At 35.7% G+C, this 23,962-nt stretch overlaps 1 protein-coding gene across 1 annotated transcript in view; it reads left to right on the forward strand.

The window, feature by feature from the left end:
- Positions 1-23,056, forward strand: part of LOC110006407 (ABC transporter G family member 1) — a 42,219-nt gene extending 19,163 nt beyond the window's left edge. Inside the window, exon 7 of the mRNA XM_088864608.1 lies at positions 22,397-23,056. Coding sequence (XP_088720734.1) covers positions 22,397-23,056 — 660 coding nt within the window. The remainder of the gene's footprint in view (positions 1-22,396) is intronic.
- The last annotated feature ends 906 nt before the right edge of the window (positions 23,057-23,962 follow it).

Raw genomic sequence — 23,962 nt, forward strand, 5'->3', positions numbered from 1 at the left:
ATAAAGTTTATGCGCACGTGACCTCATTATCTTCAAAAATAATCTTTTTAATAAAAATTGTGATATTTTATCTATGTTAGAAATTTTGAATGCTGTAAATTAGAAAAATAAATTTATTTATTTTTCTTGTCTATTGTTAGAAATAAATGTGATATTTCTGCTTTTAGTAAAATTGTGATATTTCTTTCTACTGTTTTGAATATTTAGACATTGTAAAATTCATGTGCAAATGACTGCCTTATTATTTAAAAATTGACATTTTTGCAATTGATTATAGTATTGTTGTGAAATGTTTATTTGTGAATTGATATTCCATAAATTGTGATAATTCCGTATTCTTGAATTTTTATAAGAGTTTTTTTTTCTATACATATTAAATTGGCAATTATGCTAGAATGCCTTTACAAACTGCTACCTTTCTAAATTTGAGCCCAAAATATTTGATTGGTTATTTTTGAAATATTATAGAGAGTGACTGTTATTAATGGTTTAAGTGAAATTCATATTAATGGTTTCAGTGATATGTTGAGTACATGATATTGCTGCTTTCGAATGTTTAAAGAGACTTAGAAATAATTTAAGTATGCAAGTGGACTCATCCGGTTCGCCGGTGAGGTATAAGTGGACCTATCTGGGACGGCGGTAGGGATTAAGTGGACTCATCCGGTACGCCGGTGAGGTATAAGTGGACCTGCAGGGATTAAGTGGACCTATCTGGGACGCCGATAGGGATTAAGTGGACCCATCAGGACGCTGATGGGGTATATAGGTGACCTACTTGGGACGCCAGTAGGGTATTTTGTGAAATCCTTTGAATTATGTACTGCCGTTAAAAGTGTTATAAGCATTTCAATTACTCGGATTATACTTAATTATGCATTTATTGAAAGTGAAACTGTTGATGCATTTCTGTTAATAGATCTCATTTTGGAAAATATTGATATCTTTCAATCATGATTATTTTTAGGATTATGATGATCACTTACTGAGTAGCCAAACTCATCAAACTATGGTAAACATTTTTTCAGGATAACTACGGATTCATTTTGAGTGCTAGTCAAGATCAACCTTGGAAGATACTGTTGTTGTGCTAGCTTTCTTTATTTACTATGTAAGACCTCGCCACTGTAAATTTGTCCTATCAATAGATGTATATATGTTTTGTCCGTCATATCTCAGGAATAATAGTATTGTAAATTCTTGGGGTGTGACAATTATGGTATCAGAGCAATAGGTTTAAGATCCTTAGGAAATTTAAAAAGAATGTACTTAAAATCACATTTATTGTGTGTACAGACCGGGATAAAGTCAGGATCCAGAATAGCTGAAGCCAATATGGAAGGAATTCACAAAGCCTTGGAAAATATGGTTGCTCTAATGCAACATCAGATGGAAAACAACAATCCACCCAGGCAGTCAGTTACAGGAAATGGTGGTAGCAATATCGAACAATTTAAGAAATTAAACCCATCTTCTTTTAAGGGTGCTGTAAACCCACTGGAAGCCGAGGGATGGATTATGCAATTGGAAAAAATATTCGAGGTTATGGAATGTCCTGATGATAGGAAGGTGGCCTTGGCAGTTTTTATGTTAGAAGGCGAGGCACAACACTGGTGGCGAATGGCAAAAGGAGTATTGGTCAAAGAAAATAAAACCTTGACTTGAGAAGTATTTCTAGAGGCATTTAATGAAAAGTATTTCCCAGATTTTATTCGAGACCAAAAAGAAATGGAATTTCTAGAATTAATCCAAGGAAATAAGACAGTAGCACAGTACGAGGCCAAGTTTACTGAATTGGCCAGGTTTGCACCGCATATGATTAATAATGAGGCAAGAAAGGTGAAGAAATTTGAAAGGGGTATCAGGCCAGCTATTAGAAGCAGAATATCAGTCTTGAAATTTAGAACTTATGTTGAAATAGTGGATCGTGCCCAAATTGTCGAAAAAGATTTTGAAGATTACCAAAAGATGAAAAATCAGAACAGTCATGTTAGACCTACATTATCTAATCGACAACAGTTTGAAAGGCCAAACAAGAAGCCAAGGCCCTCGCCATTTCAAAACCCAATAGAACCATGTAGAAAATGTGGGAAAAATCGTGGATCAAGCCCTTGTTATTGGAATACCGGAGCCTGTTTTAAATGTGGAAAATTGGGACACCAGATTAAACAATGTCTTAGCTTACAGACACAACAGCTTCCAAAGCAGGGAGAGATAGCTCCAAATCCTCAGATGAAGGGAAGAGTATTTACGATTACCAAGCAAGACGCTCAGGCCTCAAAATCAGTGATCCAAGGTACTCTTACTATCTTCCAAAAAGTAGCTTATGTTTTGATTGATCCTGGATCTACTCATTCATTTGTGTCACAACACTTCGCATGCCACTTAAAGGTAGAACCAGAACAATTAGAATACATTCTAGAGGTAGCCACACCGATGGGAGATTCAATTAACACCAATATAGTGTACAAATCATGTGTAATAAAGATAGAAGAAAAGGAACTGTTGGTTGATTTAATACTCCTGGAAATTCAAGATTTTGATGTAATCTTAGGCATGGATTGGCTCTCTGCATACCATGCAAGTATTGATTGTTATAAGAAAATTGTTACCTTTAGTATTCCGAATCAACCAGTATTTTACTTCAATGGTGTCAAAGAAGACTCCCCATCATATTTAATCTCTTGTATTCGAGCTAATCGCCTCCTTCGAAAAGGGTGTCAAGGCTTTCTTGCCTATATCAAAGAAGATAGGAAGGAAGAAATAAATTTGGATACCACGCCGGTTATCCGAGAATTTCCTGACGTTTTTCCTGAAGAATTGCCAGGATTACCGCCTGACAGGGAAATTGAATTCTCCATTGAATTATTGCCAGGGGTAGCACCAATTTCTAAGGCACCTTACAGAATGGCTCCTGCAGAACTTACAGAACTGAAACAACAATTGGAAGAATTATTAGATAAAGGTTTTATCAGGCCTAGTGTGTCACCTTGGGATGCTCCAGTACTGTTTGTCAAAAAGAGAGATGGGACTATGAGATTGTGTATTGATTATAGACAGTTGAACCAAGTGACAGTGAAAAATAAGTATCCATTACCTAGGATTGATGATTTATTTGATCAATTACAAGGATCACAAGTGTTTTCAAAAATTGATCTTAGATCTGGATACCATCAGCTTAAGATTAAAAGTGAAGATGTACTCAAGACAGCTTTCAGAACAAGGTATGGCCATAATGAATTTTTAGTCATGCCTTTTGGATTAACCAATGCACCAGCTGCATTTATGGATTTGATGAATCGGATCTTTAAGCCCTTTTTGGATAAATTTATTGTGGTATTCATCGATGATATTTTAATTTATTCCAAGAATCAGAAGGAATATGAGCAGCATGTAAGAATGGTATTGCAAATATTAAGAGAGAAGAAATTGTATGCCAAACTTAGTAAATGTGAATTTTGGCTTGAACAAGTGACATTTTTAGGACATGTCATATCAAAAGAAGGTCTATCAGTTGATCCTTCAAAGGTTGAAGCCGTTGTTAATTGAAAACAGCCAAGTAATGTGACTGAAGTTCGAAGCTTTTTGGGATTGGCAGGATATTACAGAAAATTTGTAGAAGGATTTTCTCGAATCGTAATCCCATTGACTCGATTGACACAGAAAAATGTCAAATTTGAGTGGACAAGTGAATGTGAGGAGAGTTTTCAAGAACTAAAAGTTCGATTAACTTCAGCACCTATTTTAACTATTCTTGAGGGAAGTGGGGGATTTGTGATTTATAGTGATGCTTCACATAAAGGTTTGGGCTGTGTATTAATGCACTATGGGAAAGTAGTGGCATATGCATCCAGACAGTTGAAAGAATATGAGAAAAAATATCCAATTCATGATTTGGAGCTAGCTGCAATAGTATTCGCTTTGAAAATATGGAGGCATTATCTATATGGTGAGCAATTCGTAATATACACGGATCATAAGAGTTTGAAATACCTTTTCTCTCAGAAGGATTTAAATATGCGACAGATAAGATGGATGGATTTTTTAAAAGATTATGAATGTACAATCCATTATCATTCAGGAAAAGCTAACGTTGTGGCAGACGCTCTAAGTAGAAAATCTACGGGAGTCTGAGCTCATCTAATGATCCAAGAAATGCGATTGTTAGAGGAAATAGTGGATTGGCATCCAACTCCGTCCATTAATGGTGTGGTAAGTATGATTGCCAATATTAAGGCGGAACCCCAACTAATCCAACAGATTCGATTGGCACAAGAAAGACCCTCAGCTTATAACAATTATAGAAGAGGTGAAGCAAGGAAAGAGAGATGAATTCTCTATATGTAGTGAGGATTTGCTAAGATTCAAAAGTCGGGTTTGTGTCCCAAATGATGAGAGTGTAAAGAAAGCTATCTTAGAAGAAGCACATCATTCTCGTTATACAATCCATCTCGGAAGTATTAAAATGTATCAGGACCTGAAGAAAACCTTTTGGTGGAATAATATGAAAAAAGAGGTAGCACTATTTGTGTCTAAATGCCTAACATGCCGGCAAGTAAAAGCTGAACATCAAAGGCCCGCTGGGTTGTTGCAGCCTTTACCGGTGCCAGAATGGAAATGGGAGCACATCTCTATGGATTTTGTCTCTGGCTTGCCTAGAACAAATTCAGGACATGATAGCATTTGGGTCATTGTGGACCGGTTAACCAAAGCTGCCCACTTTCTACCGATTCGCACGACGTACACTTTGGATCGACTGGCTCAGTTGTACATTAAGGAAATAGTGCGATTGCATGGAGTTCCTGTCAGTATTGTATTGGACAGGGATACTCGGTTTACTTCTAAATTTTGGGCTCGACTACAGTCAGCCATGGGGACGAGACTCACCTTTAGTACTGCCTTTCACCCCCAAACTGATGGACAATCGGATAGGACCATCCAAACCTTGGAAGATATGCTGAGGGCCTGTGTTATTGACCTTACAAGAAGCTGGGATGACCATTTACCCCTGATTGAGTTTGCTTATAATAATAGCTTCCAAGCCAGTATTCAAATGGCACCACATGAAGCCCTGTATGGAAGAAAATGCAAGTCACCCATATGTTGGGACGAGGTTGGTGAAAGAAAGCTTTTGGAGCCAGAAATTGTCCAGATAACCACAGATAAAATAGCATTAATTCGTGAAAGGCTCAGGACAGCTCAGTGTCGGTAAAAGAGTTATGCCGATAACCGAAGGAGAGATCTTGAATTTGAGGAAGGTGATCGAGTTTTCCTAAAAATCTCACCAATAAAGGGCATCATGAGATTCGGCAAGAAAGGAAAGTTGAGCCCACGTTACATCGGACCATTTGAAATCCTGGAAAGAATCGGAGGTGTCGCTTATAGACTTGCCTTACCACCCGAATTGGCAAATGTCCATAATGTCTTTCATGTATCTTCACTACGAAAATATCAGCCCGACCCGTCCCATATCTTAAAATATGAACCTTTACCGATCAGGAAGGACCTATCCTTCATTGAGCAGCCAATTTTATAGAAGGGTGCAAGTGTTGCGTAACAAGGAGATTCCTTTAGTCCGTGTATTATGGCAGTACCATTCAAGAGAAGAGTCGACTTGGGAACGAGAAGACGAAATCAGAGAAAAATACCCCTATCTTTTTCAGTAATCAGGTGCACAAATTTAGAGGACTAAATTTCTTTCAGGAGCGAAGAATGTAACAATCCTAAAATTTCAAAAAAAAAAAAAGAAAAAGGAGAAAATATGCTTTTAAATAGGTGATGTTCTGTTTGAATATGATGGTCCTTGAGGACCATCACTATTTTCAAAAGATTTGCCTTTGCCTTTACTTTTTTCTTTTGCCTGCTTTTGCCTCCTGCTGCTTGCAGCTGGCAACGTCCGTTAGCGGACGTGGTTTTTGTACGATAAAAGTCTGCTTTTAACGCGACACCTCAGGTATGAGGTAGAGCGTAATAAAACAATATAATAATACGTTATAAGAATTTAAATAGTGAGTACTCCCACCCTAAAACAAAATTTTGAGATCTCTCTCTCTGGTCGAAACACAGTGAACTTCTCTCTCGAACCGGATTTTTTTTATCAGAAGCTCCCTCTCAAATAATTGTGGGTAAGTGACATCGTCTTTCTGAAAAATAGTCTATTTTTAATAAATAGTGATATTTCCGTCTAGGATCTTTATTTTATCAGTTTTGTGTGTAAGTGACCTCATTGTCTCGAAAAATAATCCATTCTTTTTAAAAATAAAATGAAATAATTATTTCTGCTTATTATCATGAATTTTAGGCGCGATAAAGTTTATGCGCACGTGACCTCATTATCTTCAAAAATAATCTTTTTAATAAAAATTGTGATATTTTATCTATGTTAGAAATTTTGAATGCTGTAAATTAGAAAAATAAATTTATTTATTTTTCTTGTCTATTGTTAGAAATAAATGTGATATTTCTGCTTTTAGTAAAATTGTGATATTTCTTTCTACTGTTTTGAATATTTAGACATTGTAAAATTCATGTGCAAATGACTGCCTTATTATTTAAAAATTGACATTTTTGCAATTGATTATAGTATTGTTGTGAAATGTTTATTTGTGAATTGATATTCCATAAATTGTGATAATTCCGTATTCTTGAATTTTTATAAGAGTTTTTTTTTCTATACATATTAAATTGGCAATTATTCTAGAATGCCTTTACAAACTGCTACCTTTCTAAATTTGAGCCCAAAATATTTGATTGGTTATTTTTGAAATATTATAGAGAGTGACTGTTATTAATGGTTTAAGTGAAATTCATATTAATGGTTTCAGTGATATGTTGAGTACATGATATTGCTGCTTTCGAATGTTTAAAGAGACTTAGAAATAATTTAAGTATGCAAGTGGACTCATCCGGTTCGCCGGTGAGGTATAAGTGGACCTATCTGGGACGACGGTAGGGATTAAGTGGACTCATCCGGTACGCCGGTGAGGTATAAGTGGACCTGCAGGGATTAAGTGGACCTATCTGGGACGCCGATAGGGATTAAGTGGACCCATCAGGACGCTGATGGGGTATATAGGTGACCTACTTGGGACGCCAGTAGGGTATTTTGTGAAATCCTTTGAATTATGTACTGCCATTAAAAGTGTTATAAGCATTTCAATTACTCGGATTATACTTAATTATGCATTTATTGAAAGTGAAACTGTTGATGCATTTCTGTTAATAGATCTCATTTTGGAAAATATTGATATCTTTCAATCATGATTATTTTTAGGATTATGATGATCACTTACTGAGTAGCCAAACTCATCAAACTATGGTAAACATTTTTTCAGGATAACTACGGATTTATTTTGAGTGCTAGTCAAGATCAACCTTGGAAGATACTGTTGTTGTGCTAGCTTTCTTTATTTACTATGTAAGACCTCGCCACTGTAAATTTGTCCTATCAATAGATGTATATATGTTTTGTCCGTCACATCTCAGGAATAATAGTATTGTAAATTCTTGGGGTGTGACAACATCATTCTGAAAAGATTTTCTAATAATAACATCATCACCATTCCAAAAAGATTTTTTAATAATAACTTATACCATTATAAAGTCATTATCACAAAATTTCTTACTTATTTTGCATGCATTTGGCACTTACATGGAATCACATGTCTTCTAACATGATTAGATTTTGGTTTCAACATGATAAGTAATTGGAATAATATGATTGAAATAATATGTTTTTATTAGGATAAGCTTTATTTTTATTTATTTTTTATAGAAATTTTTCAAATATCTATCTATATAATTTTAATTAAGTAATAAATTTATGATACCAAATTAAGGATCTCTATGGCACAAGTTAAAGGTGTATCTTATTTCAATTAAGTTTTTACTAATCTCTTATGAGGATTATGTTGAGTGAAATTTTTTATTATAATTGTGTTGTATAATTTTTTATGTTGGGTAAAAATTTTTATTATAATTGTCTTCTATAATTTCTCATTGATTAGATATGCTAAGGAGAATGGATATGCTGAGGAGAGAGGGAGAAAGAAAAAAGTCTAGATGAGAGGGTAAGGGGGCTTTAAAAAAAAAAAAAAATAGATATGAGAGAAAGGGGCTTAAAGATAAAAGGGCTTAAAAAAAAAGTACATATGTAAAGAAAGGGATTAAAGAGAGAAGGAGCACCTTACGCAAACCACTTATTAGGGTTTAAGAGAGAGGGGACGAGCATAGAGAAGGAAAGCGCACTTATGCAAACCAAGTAGACGGGTTTGGCATTTTATTAAGCAAGGATAGAGTTTCTAAATATTATCTGTCAAGCACCCCATAGATTTTTCACCTTTGATCGTGTGTAATGTGTTTCATGACTTTTGGGGAAATCTCGGCTAATCTCTTTTCATTTCATTCCTATAAAGTTTACCCAAACGGTGGAAATATCATATTTCCTAGTAATCGATTGTCATGTAATAGATTTCCAGGTACCCAAACGGCCCTAAGGGAAGTCCCATAAAACTATAACTCTAAACCCTTGCGGACCACATTAGCTTCATAGGCACACCATAGTCCAATAATCCACAGTCTCTAAGAATCCCCAAGGAATATTTCCCCAGCTATCAAATCTAGTCAAATCTAACGCAATCTTGGAAATCCAATCCAAATCTGCTTAAATGTATTGTTATTGATCCGTACTTATCCAGAACAACATACAAACCTTCGAAAACCTCAAATCAGAATCACATAAACACCTCCAAATTGGATCAAACTACCATTAAAGGGATCAGGAAGTTGTCTAGCATCATCTAGGAAATCTTGGGCTCGATCAAGCCAGTACTACAATATGCGCCACTTGGCCCATTGGGCTCAATGATGCGATATTTTGTCGCAAACACAAAACTGGATCGAATTTTTTGCGAAGCTAGTACTGTTCAAACCAGCGTTTTAAAAAACGCCGAGTCGAACCGGACTCGCCCGGTTCGACTCGGAAATAGTGAAAAAGGAACCGGATAGCCCAAAAATCGGAAATCGTCCGGTTCTAGAGAGAACCGGACGATTCTGTACAGTGAATCGCCGATTCACTGTACGGAATCGGCGAGTCCGAACAGTGAATCGGCGATTCCGTACGGAATTTTTTTTTTTTTTTTTTTTTTTTTGGTAATCCATGATAGATTTTTTTGTAATCCATGATCGAATTTTTTGGTTTTTTGTAACCCATAATAGAATTTTTTGTAATCCATGATCGAAATGTTTGTTTTCTTTTCTTGTAATCCATGATCGATTTTTTTGTTTTTTTTTTTTTTTTTGTAACCCATGATAGAATTTTTTGTAATCCATGATCGAATGTTTTGTAATATATGATCGAAATGTTTGTTTTTTTTTTGTAATCCATGATCGAAATGTTTGTTTGTTTTTTTTAATCCATGATTGAATTTTTTGTTTTTTGCTTTTTTTGTAACCCATGATAGAGTTTTTTGTAATCCATGATTGAATTTTTTGTAATCCATGATCGAACTATTTTTTTCTTTTTTTGTAATCCACGATTGAATTTTTTGTTTTTTTTGTTTGTTTTTTTTTGTAATCCATGATCGAATTTTATGTAATCCATGATTGAATTTTTTGAAAATTTGTGATTTTTTTTGTTTAATCCATGATCGAATTTTTTTTTGTAATCCATGATAGAATTTTTTGAAAATTTGTGATTTTTTTTTTAATCCATGATCGATTTTTTTGAAAATTTGTTTTTTTTTTTTTTTAATCCATATTATTCAAAGAGAAAACGAGAGAGATGATGATTTTGAGGTCACGCTATCCCAGCCATATTATTCACATATCGATTCCCAACAGCAACAGTGTAGGGATGAGCACGAAATACTGTAAATTAAATGCTGAATGGCGGTTCATGCAGGGAAAGAACATATCAATATTCGCATATTCATTCAAAAACATGAAAATTCTTAATGGAGTACCCTCATTTTTTATTGAATTCCTAAAAACCAATATTTATAATGAATTTTAATAATTTTTTCGGATTTTTTTGAAGCTTTATTCTGACCGATTCACCCGATTCCGATCCGGATCGCCGATTCGCCGATCCGGATCTCCGATTCGCCGATCCGGATCGGTTTTTGAAAAGCCCGATCCGGGTCACCGATCCGGTTTTTAAACCATTGGTTCAAACTAACGCTTTTCGATATTGGCCGAACTTTTGATTTTACTTCTCAAAGTATTTTTTTGGGAGTTTTCTAAAATCTTAGAACCTGTAGAAGTCTAATTACTTTGACCAATCAACTAATCATTTCCTATCATCAAAGCCTAAAGATAGATTTACTCCCAATTCTAATTGGATTAGACACCGGCTTGAAGCCTATATAAACCCCTCTAGCCTTCTGTAAGTCAACCGCTTAGAAAAATCTAGAAAAATAACCCAAAAATCCCTTAGAAATTAGAGATCCCAAAATAAGAATGTACACTAATTATTATCAATAAGGGGCAAATAATGTATCGAGATGGTGCACTAATGTGCCAAAAATTTGAGAATATTGTCTTCTATTATTTGCGAAACTGCCAAGCAAACTAATTTTTCATACAATCACTCCTAGTCATGACACGTAAAATTTTAAAAACTTTGGCCTATCACAAAATTTTAAAAACTTCGGCTTGTCACAAAATTTTAAAAAAAAATTCAAGACTTTGAGCCCCAATAATGGAAATCTCCATTACCTTGATTTTACATATAAGGTCTAAAATGATTACGAACACCTTGTATGAAAGGTAAAGGTCATACTTTGTCACCCAAATTGTCTTTCTAAAAGGTAAATGTCATACTTTGTCACCCAAATTGTCTTTCTAAATGTTCTTAACCCAAATTGTCTTCTCAATGTTCTTCTCTGGTTTGTCTCATGGGCATTTTAGCCATTCCCTTTTACTAAAATGTATACCATTTCATTCTCTTTTTAGTTAATCGAAGAGGCTCTCTCTTGCCATGATATCTCCATTAGAGGAAAGGGATTTAGAGGACAAAATTATGGCATTTTTTTTTAAGTTTTGTGAGAAATATATTACAAAATAGGGAACAACTTAAGGATTATAAGTTTTTATTTGCACTTGATATTCCTTTTTTCACAGGAAGCTTATGTAAATTCTCATTCATTATATTTTGATTTCATGTCTCCGTTTTGTTAGGGAGGTTTTAACCAGGATTATAATAATCGGCGAGTCGCATATTTCCCGAGTCGACATGGGAATCGGGCACCTCGTGTCGAGCACCCCGTGTCGATTCTTCTGCAATCGGCGAGTCACATATTGCCCGAGTCGACACGGGAATCGGGCACCCCGTGTCGATTCTTCTGCAAAACCGTGAATCGTCCTATCCTAGAGGAGAATCGGCGATTTTGAATCGTGTTCCCATGTCGGGAACCCCGCTTCGATTCTTCTGCAAAATCGGGAATCGTCCGATCCTAGAGGTGAATCGGCGATTTTGAATCGTGAATCGCGAGGATCGGACAATCGGTGATTTTGAATTGTAAATCGCCCCTATTATGTCATAAATCGCCCGTATTATGTCATAAATCGCGACTCCAGCCACTTAGAGAAGTCGGCCTCTTAGTGAAGTCACATGGCGCGATTCCAACCGCTTAGAGAAGTCCGGCCGCTTAGTGAAGTCACATGGCGAGTCGTTCCCTGAGAACATTTTGGTAATTTTTTTAGAAATATCAGAACTGGTGTACCCTTTCTCTCCATCACGCTAACGTTAAAGCTTTTGTAAAAGTATTTATACCTTCGATAATAATAATAATAATATCATAAAAAAAAATTAAAAACAATATCATAAAAAAAAGAAGAAGATAGGTTTTTTCACTTTTGTCTTAAAAAAAACTAAAATTAATCTTCATAAAAAAAGTAAAAAAAATAAAAAAAAAGATAGGTTTTTACTTGTATCTTAAAAAAAAAACTAAAATGAAAAAAGTAATATGATAAAAGAAATAAAGAAAATAAAAAGTAATACAACAAGCCAAAAAAAAAGGTAATCTAACATCTTTTTTTTTTTCTTGTCAAAAAAAAAAAGTAATAAAACAAATATCATATTTTCTCGTAAAAAAACAATACAACTATTTCTTCTCAAAAAAATAAACGATATTTCTTAATACAACAAATGTTTTTCAATAAAAACTAGGAATAACTGATCTATTTATAATTTTTACTTTTATAAAATGGTAAGCTTTAACATAAACTTAGAAATATTAATTTTAAGATATTATTCATACACATTTGAAATATTTCTCTACCTCTAACAATCTCTTCCATATATATTGATAATAAAATATTTTATTTATCTATTTATTTGCATTATGAATCTTGTAATGTATTATTTTTCTTACAATTGTCAATAATACATTTTAAATTAAATGATATTATAAAATACTTTAAATTTTCTATTATTTATATAATAAAATATAAACCAACAATTATCGTTGCAATATATAATATTATAGTTAGATAGGTTGTAATAATTTTGGATTATAGTTAGTTAGGTTGTAATAATTTGGTTTTTTTTTTTTTTAGTGGATTAGGTTTTTCCGCCAATTCGAGATTTTAGTAGCCATTTTTTGTCGATTTAATTCATTATTTATTATAGTCTATGTATGATTATATACTTTATCCGTGGTAATTCAATGTTTTTTATATTGTGATATAAATTTAATGTTTAACATAAGTTCATACAGGGAAAGAATATCTTAATTATTCACAAATTGATTAAAAAGGAAAGTTAGTAATGTAATACCCCTATTTCTTATTAGATTCTTAAAAACTAACATTTATAATGAATTTTCATAATGTTTTTGGATTTTTTGTAAGGCTTAATAGGACCGAATCCCGATCCGGATCGCCGATTCATCGATCCAAATGGGTTTTTAAGGTGCCATATCTGGGGCACAGATCTGTTGTTTAAACCACTGGTTCTAACATAGTGCAAACAGGGGAGATCCTTATCAATGGTCGAAAAAAAACACCGGCATATGGAACCTCGGTATGGACTATGGACATAACTTAGCTGCTGCAAATCATTAACTCCGGATTTTACTTTGGTTAGGCTGCACACTAAGGACCATGGTTCCAAAAAATTCTTATTAGTATGTGGTACACCATGGGAACATTTGTGGTTCATATAGGAACAGAAGAGTCGAGATAAACCTAGGAAAGGGGCTGGGGTCGTGGTAGTAGCATACGCACACCCAGTTACCACATCGCAGTATCCATTCCTACCACTGACACCCCTAATTAACACCTTCAAAATGTAACTCCCCAATTTATTGAAAAAATGGGTAGGGCCTGTGTTCTCCACTAAATTACCCAATAAAAAGAGTCGAGATAAACCATAATGTAACACCTTCAAAATGTAAGCTCCCCAATTTATCGAAAAAACGGGTAAAACGGGTAGGGCATGTCTTTTCCATTGCATTACCCAAAAAAAAAAGAGTCAAGATAAACCATAATTCTTGATGATGGGCACTCAACTAGATAGAGTTAATCTCGACCTTTCATTATTTAGAAAAAAAAAAAAAGAAGAAAAGAAAAAGAAAAAAAGGGTAAGACAAGTTAGTCAATATGGATTTGGGCCCCTAACCTTTGGTGAGAATGGAGATAGAGACCTCATAATGGAGCTCAACAATACTACTGCCAAGGCCTCATACCGTTCTCATTATTTAGAAGATCATACATGTTGCTATTGTGCAAGATAAACCATGCACATCAGATGTAGGGGACCACGGGCACCAATCACAACTAATTGCTAATTATCATCTTTTGAGCCTTATCCCAACTATTTTCGAATATATATATATATATATATATATATATATATATATATATATATATATATATATATATAAGCTCAATTAATTTTTGGGATATAGGCTTATGTGACCTAGAATGATGCACTCATGAGCACTCTAACAGTATGAAAAGAGGTGTACTACTCAGCCCAACTCCAGTTGCCAAGCACCATGTCGAGCTCTCAAAAGAAAGGGAGGGCTGAGATAACCATTCAAGAGATAGGTTTACAAGACGCAATGCACACAAGGACTGGGGGTTGGGGGGTCAAGGTAACAGGAATATGTGATCTAAAAAAAAAAAGTAATGGGAATATTCACAAGCTCTCTATCTTATGTGCATATGTGGGAAAGGTTTCGAATGGAAAGGGCAGGTGGATGAGCTTTTAGGCTGGGTACGACCAAGGTTGAAAACCCTTTGCAATATCATTAAAAAGCGGTCAAAAGATTACAAATTGCATTTGGGAATATGCATTTAAATTTTCATATCAATCAAGTATTTTCTCAAAGATAATGTTGAAAATTTCCCAAATTGCTCCTATTCAGTGTTGGGAAGCCTAAACAATTGGGACACTGTAATAATTTTTATGTCCAAAGAACAATTGGTGTACTTTGGTAATTTTATCCCCAAAGAGAAACTTATGTCATTCGGTTAAAGCCTCTTTGGGGGTAAAATTATCAAATTACCTCTTAATAATATGGCTTCCCAACATCAAATAAAGATAATTTGTGAATTTTTCAATATTATTTTTAAAAAAATACATGATTGATACAGAATTTAAAAGCATGCTCTCAATTGTAATTTGTAATCTTATGACCCCCTTTATTGACATGGTAATGGGTTTCAACCACTATTTTGATATTTTTCCTAAGAAATCAGCCTAGTGGCCCACTGGGCTCCAATTATTTTTGAGCCGGGCCAGGCCATCCTTTACCAGACTGGAGAATATATATTATCTATATTTATATTTTGGCCCAAGTCCAGCCCAATACTTTTTCAAGCTGCCCCATGCCTAGAATACAATTCTTAGATTCGGACCTTGCCTGAGCCAAGGCTAGTTGCAGCAGTAGTGTGGGTGTGTGTTAGTCCGAGGTTGTTGCTTGTTGCTAAGAAGTTGTTAACTTCCTTAGGAGATTGAACAAGGTCCCGACGCCAAGGCAACCGAAGCTGCTAAGGCGATTGATATCTTAGTCAACTCTTACAATTCCACCATAGCCAACCAAGTCCTTGCTCGTCTAGCTGACATCTCCAAATAAGTAAGACACCTCTTGAGAGACGAGAATTTTTTGGATTGCGTTTGGATCCAAATATTAAAAGTATACATTGGACCCAGATCTAGATCCGATTGGATTGCAAATATTCAAATTTGGAACCAAATCCAAAACTATATATAGGATCCAGATTACTTTCAATTTTGTCTATTATAAAGTTGAAATATAATTATATTATGGAAATAGTTTATATAGAGCCGACGCTCTAAACAATCAAATTAGAGCCCACCTAAACATTTTTACTATAAGAGGATGTTTTGATGCCCAAATATCCTCAAATTGATCATCTTGACATCAAAATGTATGGACATGAGAAAAAAATGGATTTCAAGTTTTAAAAAAGTGCATCTTGTAACACATTTTTTGACCTTCAATTTAAAAGATTTTCAAGTTTTCATGGATCTGCTCGATCTACACTATTTTTGATGCTTTGAATTTTATAATTAAAGATGAAAATATATTTTAAGGTTGTCACAAAGATTGTTAGTATTAAAACCACATTTCTCGACACTATTTGAAGGTGTGCTCTACTTGATTGTTTTGGGTCTCGACTCTATACAAACCGCACCCTTATATTACATTTGTAAATTAATAAATATACAAATAATTATATATATATATATATATATATATATATATATATATATATATATATATATATATATATATATATATTTACACACATTCATATTATAATAATTATTCATTACTTACCTTGTAAACATTAGACATTAATGCCTTATTTAATCATTATCATTAGCTGGCAAAACATCAATAACAAGTATAAGTTTGTGTTGTTGTTGACTTGGAGACTCCGGGACAAGGTCCCACCCTTTTATTTGAAGTTTTCAACATCTCGTCCAACCTTTAATTGTCCTCGGATGGATCACTACCTTCCCAAAAAGAATGTATAACAAGTAGGTATGTTGTGCTCCCGCAATAGCATATAATGTACATTTACTTCCCTTGAATATATAACAAGTGGAGCCGTATTTAGCCATCCAAGCCACCCTTAGGGCCATCATTTGGAAGTCACGAGCCAACAGGTTAATAGGTTCCGTAATACCTTGAACACTCAAGGGGTTACGCCAGAGGCAATCCTCCAAGACATGGGGGTTAGCCTTAAATCTAGTCCGTACACCAAGAGTAAGGCCCCGACCCAGATCTCTGAGTCAGCCGGGTCAACCCCGATGTTCAATTAGCAGCCCAACATTTCAATCTTAGCAATCAGCCAATTAGTGGGCAAGTGAGTTCACACACAACTAGGAAAAGTCTACCCAAGCAACCCAGCACCAATAAAGGTCAGAGTTTTGACCTAACTTGATATCAAGATAATCCCAAGGTGCACACCATCCAATATAGTCAATCTAGGCAAGTCAGGTCGGAAGCTCAAGCTATATGCTACCTCCAACATGTTGGCCCAAACCAATATAACCCTAGGGGTGTTACCCTACTAATCCAACCCAATACGGGCCAGGGGTCTAATTCTTATCATCACTCGAGCCCAAGACTACATAGACGGTATACTCTGTCTGGTAGTAGTTATGGCCATCCTTCGCTCTTTTGGTGCGGTGCTGAAACAAGAGAATACACTAACCCTAGGGATAGATCATCCAGTCAAGGTCAAGGGCAGATAGACCTAGCCACCCAAGGTCAGATGTCTAGTCATCATCGCAGCTCGAGTCGACCATCCTAATCAAGTGGTGATCTTATCCTGCCGGCTTTTTAACATAGCCACGTAGTCCAAACTCTGATAGACAGGTCTGCATTGGCCCAATTCAACTCAGGTGAGTCTATAGGGCAACAACCGGCACACCAAGTTCAACACATTCCCCAGGCTCAATCCTTGAGGCAACCTGCTACATAGGCCCAACAGCCAGTCTATACAAGCTACATACCACAAATCCTGATCCAACCGCCCCTTCAACCAAGCCAAAAAGAAGTTGACCTTTTGGAAATTATAAGAGGCCCCACCCGGGCCGTTTTCACAAGACTTCCTAGATGATCCACCCATCTGGGATGATGAATTAAAAGCTGAGGACCAAATTAGGTCACCTTCTCAAGAGGAGAGATTTCTAGAGCTTAACTGGGGCAAGAGCACAACTTCGATAACCGGGGCACCCTCATATCAAGAAAGTTCAGCTCATGAAGAACAACTTCCTAACGGAACATAAACCCCTGCAGGTACAACCCCATCAAACTACTCAATAGGGGCAATCTCCTCTCATGAAGATGACACAATAGGGGCAGTTAACGAGATTGAGCCCTTGTTTGTTAACTCCCAACATGCCATAAGGTCATCCAATATTAACTTAGTCACTCTTCTTGTGTGAGAGCCTCACCCGAGCTTAAGCACTGAGAAGGAGCCTACTACAGAACTAACTCCTGAAAAGAAACATAAAAACTTAAGTGAAAAAGATAATCATAAAGGAGTTGAGTGATCACTCACCCCTTGCAAAAAACCAAATGAGGAATTCACGCCTCAATGATAATGATAATCCAATAGAATGTATAAATGATGGCTCAATTAGAACACTAAAGAAGACATCAAGAATTGGGGGACCATGAACCTAAATAAAAAACTTCAATGAAAAGTTCTCTAACTTTATTAAAAACTACTCAAAGGAGATTACATCATTAAAGACAATAGTCTCAAACAACAAAGCACCCTTTTTATCAAGCGAATTAATCATCCTTTTGTTCTCCTTTACACCACCTTATAATATTCAAGGAATCGCCTTCTACCACACATGAGGATCCCACGTTTCTTGCAATGAATAATTTCAGCTCATAAATCAGTGCATAGAACTTTGCATTGATGGCTGTAGTCTCACCGAGAGGACCCGTATATGTAAACAAAATAGTTCCTTCATAATTTCTCACTACTCCTTCGTAGCCCGCTAAACTCGGATTTCCCAATGAGCAACTATCAAAGTTTAGTTTGAAAATACCTTCCAATGGCGGAACCCAACTGACTTTCGGCCTTCTTCTGATAAATCCCATCTGAAACAGATTTGGTAGATTTCTCCTAATATCCACCTCCACCATATCCTCCCCTCCTTTAGCAGTAGATAGCCACAACCACACAATATGCACAATCTTTTCAATGACCCTTTCCATGGATAAACCAATCTCTTCAAATGTCCTTCTATTTCTTTCTTTCCTCACTTCCTACATGACAACTCCTCTAACTATTTGCCAGATCAACTTTCCTAACTGCAGCAGCCAAGGTAGAGAGAGATTAGAAATAATTCCTATCATTTGTTTGGGGAATACTGTCGAACACCCCACTTGTAAAACAAACCAAGACCAAATTCTAGAAATGAAAGGGCAATGTAGAAACAGATGATCACCTGTTTCATAATTCCCCTTGCACATTAAACATACATTAGAGAGGATCTTCCCCCTTTTAATAAAATTATCTACAGTGAATATCTTATCTTGAATAGCCAAGCACAAAAATGCTTGAACTTTATGAGGTATCTTCCACTTCCAAATTTGAGCAACTTCCGGTTTCGACCATCTCCAATGATTATGGAATACAAGGCAATACATTGACTTCACTGAAAAGATGCCATCAGACTCAATCTCCTAAACTACCTCGTCTTTTGCCATTTGAAGAACATTAACTGGGTTCAGGACCTCCAAGAGAAAATTTATCTGGGCAAATAACTCATCTGAAATCCTGTTATAAGGAAGGTGCATATCTCATGTGATCTGGCCCCCCCTTAATTCAAACATATCTGACACCACATCGTTAAGATTATCTGTTCCAGCAAATACCCTAGGAAACACATATTTTGGGGGATAATCACCAATCTACTTATGGTGCCAAAATGAGATCACATTTCCACTCCCCAATTCCATCACACATTCGGATGGATCAATGGCTTACAAAACTTAATAGATCTCTGGAAGAACGAGACATCCCAATTACCATTCCTTAACCGAATCCACATACTGAAGTTATCTAAACCATACTTAGCTACCACCACTTTGAATCATAACTAGTCCTTAAATAGAAGACTTCGCCACCACCATTTATAAAGTAATGCTTGATTAACCAACTTTATTTTCCTAAGACCCAGTCCCCCTCACTTTTAAGTGTGCAAACTTTATCCACCTCAAAAGATGATATCTCCTACAAACATCAGTTGATTCCCACAAAAAAAATTTCATCACACTTTCAATTTTCCTAGCCATTGAAGAAGGAATCTCAATGAGGGACATCTGGTACATAGGTAAATTTGTCAAGCAAGCTTGTAACAAAGTTATCCCACCTCCTAAGGATAAATACTTATACTTCGAAAGAACCAGCTTAAATTGAATTCTGTGGATAACTTTATCCCAAACAACCACCAGTAATCTTCCATTAGAAATAGGAATACCTAGATACGTGATTGGCAAGTGATCCGACTTGCAACCCATAGTCTTTGCTAATTCCCTAACCATTGAATCATCACAATTAACTCCAATCTCGTAGGTTTTTTCGAAATTCACTTTAAGACCTAAAGATACCTTACATCATCTCAAAAACATTGCAATATTATTTACGTGTTGAGCCTCAGCCCCGAAAAAGATAAGAGTATCATCTGCATACTGTAAATGTGATATAGAAGGCCCCTCGTTTTCCACCTTAAAACCAAAAAAGTTAACCCTACTCCCAACATTCAGCACCAGAAGGCTAAATCACTATGCATAGATTATAAAGAAGAAGGGAGATAAGGGATCACCTTTACGTAATCCTTTGGAAGCAGTAAAAAAGCCAGAATGGCTCCCATTTAAAAGAATGGTGAAGTGCGCAGAGGATAAACATCCAAAAGTCAAACTTCTCCATTTCTCACAAAAGTCCATACCATATTCATCATAATTTCTAACAGAATGCCCTACTCTACTATGTCATATGCTTTTTTTATTGTCTAATTTGATCACAACCCTTGGAATTCCATCCAACACTCTCGAAGGGATATACTCATGAGCCACCAAACCACCGTCTGTGAACATTCGGTCTTTGATGAAGGCAGATTGAGGTCCTGAGAAAATTAAGGGAAACACCACTTTCAATGTATCTGCTAGAACCTTTGCAACTGTTTTATAGAGACATGTAAAAAGGCTAATGCGTCTGATGTCCCCTAGACTTTCAATTACTGACTTTTTAGGAATCAGAGCAATGAAAATAGAAATAACCCATTTAAAAATCCCACCTCTTCTAAAAAAAACGCTAACCACCTCAAACTCCATAATCTTTGGATAAAAATAATGGGAAAGTCATCAGGGGTAGGGGACTTATCTCCAGGTAGCGAAAAGACATCAGGGTACTCTTAGGCTCTTCCATATTAAGATCAACTTCCAAATTGTTTTGAGACTTACAATCTCCTTATCATGCAATCACCCAATTTCAAATCTAAACGGTTTTGGCCCCTTCAAGGAGGTAATGGAACTTAGTAAAATTGGGGTGTGATCAGAAGATAACCGAGGTAAAGCTTTGACAAACGCAAGGAGAAAGGTATTAGACCAAGTTCAAGAAACCAAAAACATGTCTAACTTAGACATAGATAGATTAGACAAACTTCCATTGGACCAAATATAGACAGTCCCCGAGATTGGAAGATCAATTAAAGAATGGGTCTCTATAAACCTATTAAAAACCCTCATGGCCGAATTAATCGCCCCCCCAAAACAAGTCTCTTCAAGCCAACAAATGAAATTAAAATTCCCCCCAATACAAATAGGATTACTAAAACTATACAATACATCTGACATATCAAAAATAAAGCTTTCTTTAAAAGCATAAGATTGAGGCCCATAAACCTTCATCATGCCTCAATAAAAACTTGGGGTAGGCTCTAATGTGAAAATATTTGCATATGCTAACAACTACATGAAAAAATTACGCATGTATACTTTTTCCTTTTTTAATAGAAACTGTTGGAAATAGGTAGAGAAAACAATAGGAATAGAACAAGCATTGCAAATGTCAATTGCTAACCAGTTACACCCAAGCCTTAATCCTTACCCACTGCATTGGTTAAGATTTCCATTAGATACCTCCTCAAAATTAATTCACTCAAACCCCAAGGCACTTCCAATTTTCGTTCTGTTGACTTGTGTGGCCAACCCCAAATAGTTTGGATAAGGCTCTAGTGATGATAATGATGGTGTGAAGTAATATCTGAGCAACAATATTGACCAAAGTCACGAAGAAATCCACCAAAAATAAGACTAGAACTAACACTAATGCTTACAAAGGTGCTAAATTTCTTACTTTTCAAAATTTTTCGAACCAAACCATGCAAAATGAATGGGAAAATATCATTAAAGGGGATGAAACTGCTAATAAAATCATTGAAAGGGGTCAAATAATTTATATTAACATTTGAGGGCATATGTTTTTTTATCATTTCACTTAGATACATCCTATGAATTTTAAAAAAAAATACCCATATTGTGGTTGTCAAATATTTAGAATGACGAATATGATGGGTATTTTAGTAATTTGACCCTCAAGAGACCCATCAGAATGATGAAAATATCCCAAGTTATTTTGTATTTACATTCTTCAGTTTTAGTAATGAGGAACAACTAGTGTGGAACAAACTACATGTATTTTCGTAATTCAGGTGAGGTCTCTTAGAGGTCAATTACAAAAATACCCTTAATTTATTTCACATTCCAAATGCCATACAAGAACAATTTGAGAATATTTTCAAAGAGTTATCTAATTGACATAATAAAAGAGTGATTTACGAACAAAACTTAAAAGTTTAGGTAAAATACGAAATGCTCCATTTACATGTGAAAATTACAAAAAAAGTTGGTTGACCAACTTTTTTTTATTTTTTTTATCAAACTCGCCCCTTAGTCAACCTGATTTTTTATTTTATTTTTGTTTAGTTTTTTCATTCAGAGGGCCGTGCCTTAAAGTTTGGGGAACTACCCTACTAACGGAAAAACTAAAAACACTAAAAAAAAATATTTTAAATTTGATTTGACAGAGGAGCAAGTTTTTTTAAAAAAAAAAATAAGGTTGAACGACTTTCTTTGTAATTTTCGTATATAAGTAGAGCATTTAGTATTTTACCTAAAATTTTAAGGTCTATGTAAATAACTTAAAAAAAAACCCTCAAATATTTATAGAGATAATTTGTTTTTATAAGGGGTTTCAACTCCATTAATGATATGCAATTAACTAGAGACCTAATAACTTATTGTCACCTAATAACCTGAGATGCAATTAACTAGAGACCCTCTCTCTCTCTCTCGCGCTCGCTCTCGTGTATTGATCCTCACTCTCACAGATCTTTGGGCGTGAGAGGCTAAATGGGCACTACGACGTGGGTACCTACGTCATCGGGAACACCCTCTTTTCCATCCCCTACCTCCTCCTCACCACTCTATTCCCAGGAGCCATCGCCTACTACCTGGCGCACCTTCAAGATGGAGCTAAACACTTCCTCTACTTTGCTCTAGTCCTCTTTGTGTGCATGATGCTCGTAGAAAGCCTTATGATCCTCGTTGCGAGTCTTGTCCCCAACTTCTTCATGGGCATCATCACCGGTGCCGGTGTCCAAGCCATCATGATACTGAACGGTGGCTTTTTCCGACTACCTAACGACTTGCCTAAGCCCGTTTGGAAGTACCCAATGTTTTACATCTCATTCCATAAGTATGCTAACCAAGGTTTATACAAGAACGAGTTTGAGGTTCTTGCTTTCCCTAATGGCTTAGTCGAAGGGCCAGCCACCATAACAGGCGAGAGCAATTTGAGAGAGACATGGCAAATGGAGATGGGGTACTCCAAGTGGGTGGACTTGGGCATATTGATGGGCATGGTGGTTTTCTATAGGCTTATGTTCTTGGGAATCCTCAAACTTAGCGAGAAGGCAAGGCCGGTGGTGAGGGGCTTTCTGGTTCGGCATCGCAAGCAAGTGACAAAGGTGTTGGATCCGATGCCTTAGTCTCCTTTGTGTACAACTCATAACGATTCTATGTCCGCTACATTATTGCTCAAAAATAAAAAGAAGAAAAGATAAAATGAATCTGTGCCGGTTGGATGTTAAGATGACGTCTGGTTTCATTGATCCTCGTTGACAGCGAAGTTATCAGTCGATGTTCTTGCTTTCATCTTTCTCTTCTTCTTTTGGGCAATGACGAAAGAAGCTGGTTTTGTAGAAACATGGAAGTTGGATCTCCCGGGTAAATATAAAGTATGAGGTTGGATAGCCCTAGCAAGTAGTTAATATGACGCAGACCCTTCATGGTCAGGAGAGATTATCTGTTAACTATTTTGAGATCATATTATTGTGCATGTTAGGAAAGGGATATGTTTTATATCGTTGGATTCATAATTTTTTTTTCCATTTAATCTCCATATAAGTTTATAAGAAAAACAAAAAATTTGAAGAGATTTCGATGAGTAGATGGAGACCATTGAGAAGATGATAAACCAGTTTGAGAGAGATAAGAAAGGGAAATTTCTTCTGGTGTCCTATTTTCCTTGGTTTACCCTGCAAGTTTGAAGTAACATGAGATGCTAGCACTGAATCATACACTTGATCATCGAGTGCGCATGGTTTTAATAGAGAGCTATCTTGAATTAGGTTTTTTTTCCCCAAATCAAGGTTCTTAATTTGACATGAAAGAACAATTTAGTAAAGTGAAATTGGCATAATCAAAGGACCTCTATGATTTTTAATTTCATATTTTGTATTTGCAAAAAGAAACATAGACGCTCTATCACTCTGTGTTGTATATGCGTTTTTCTTATGGATATGACAAATGAGGCTTTAGACAATGGAAACCTTAGCCAATCTTCACCCCTCAAAATGCTTCCAAAGAACTCAAAAGGAGACTTCAATTCAATA

This window comes from Amborella trichopoda, chromosome 4, assembly GCF_054954075.1.
Source record: "Amborella trichopoda isolate Santa Cruz 75 chromosome 4, AtrichopodaSantaCruz75HAP2 v2.0, whole genome shotgun sequence".
NCBI classification, from domain to species: Eukaryota; Viridiplantae; Streptophyta; class Magnoliopsida; order Amborellales; family Amborellaceae; genus Amborella; species Amborella trichopoda.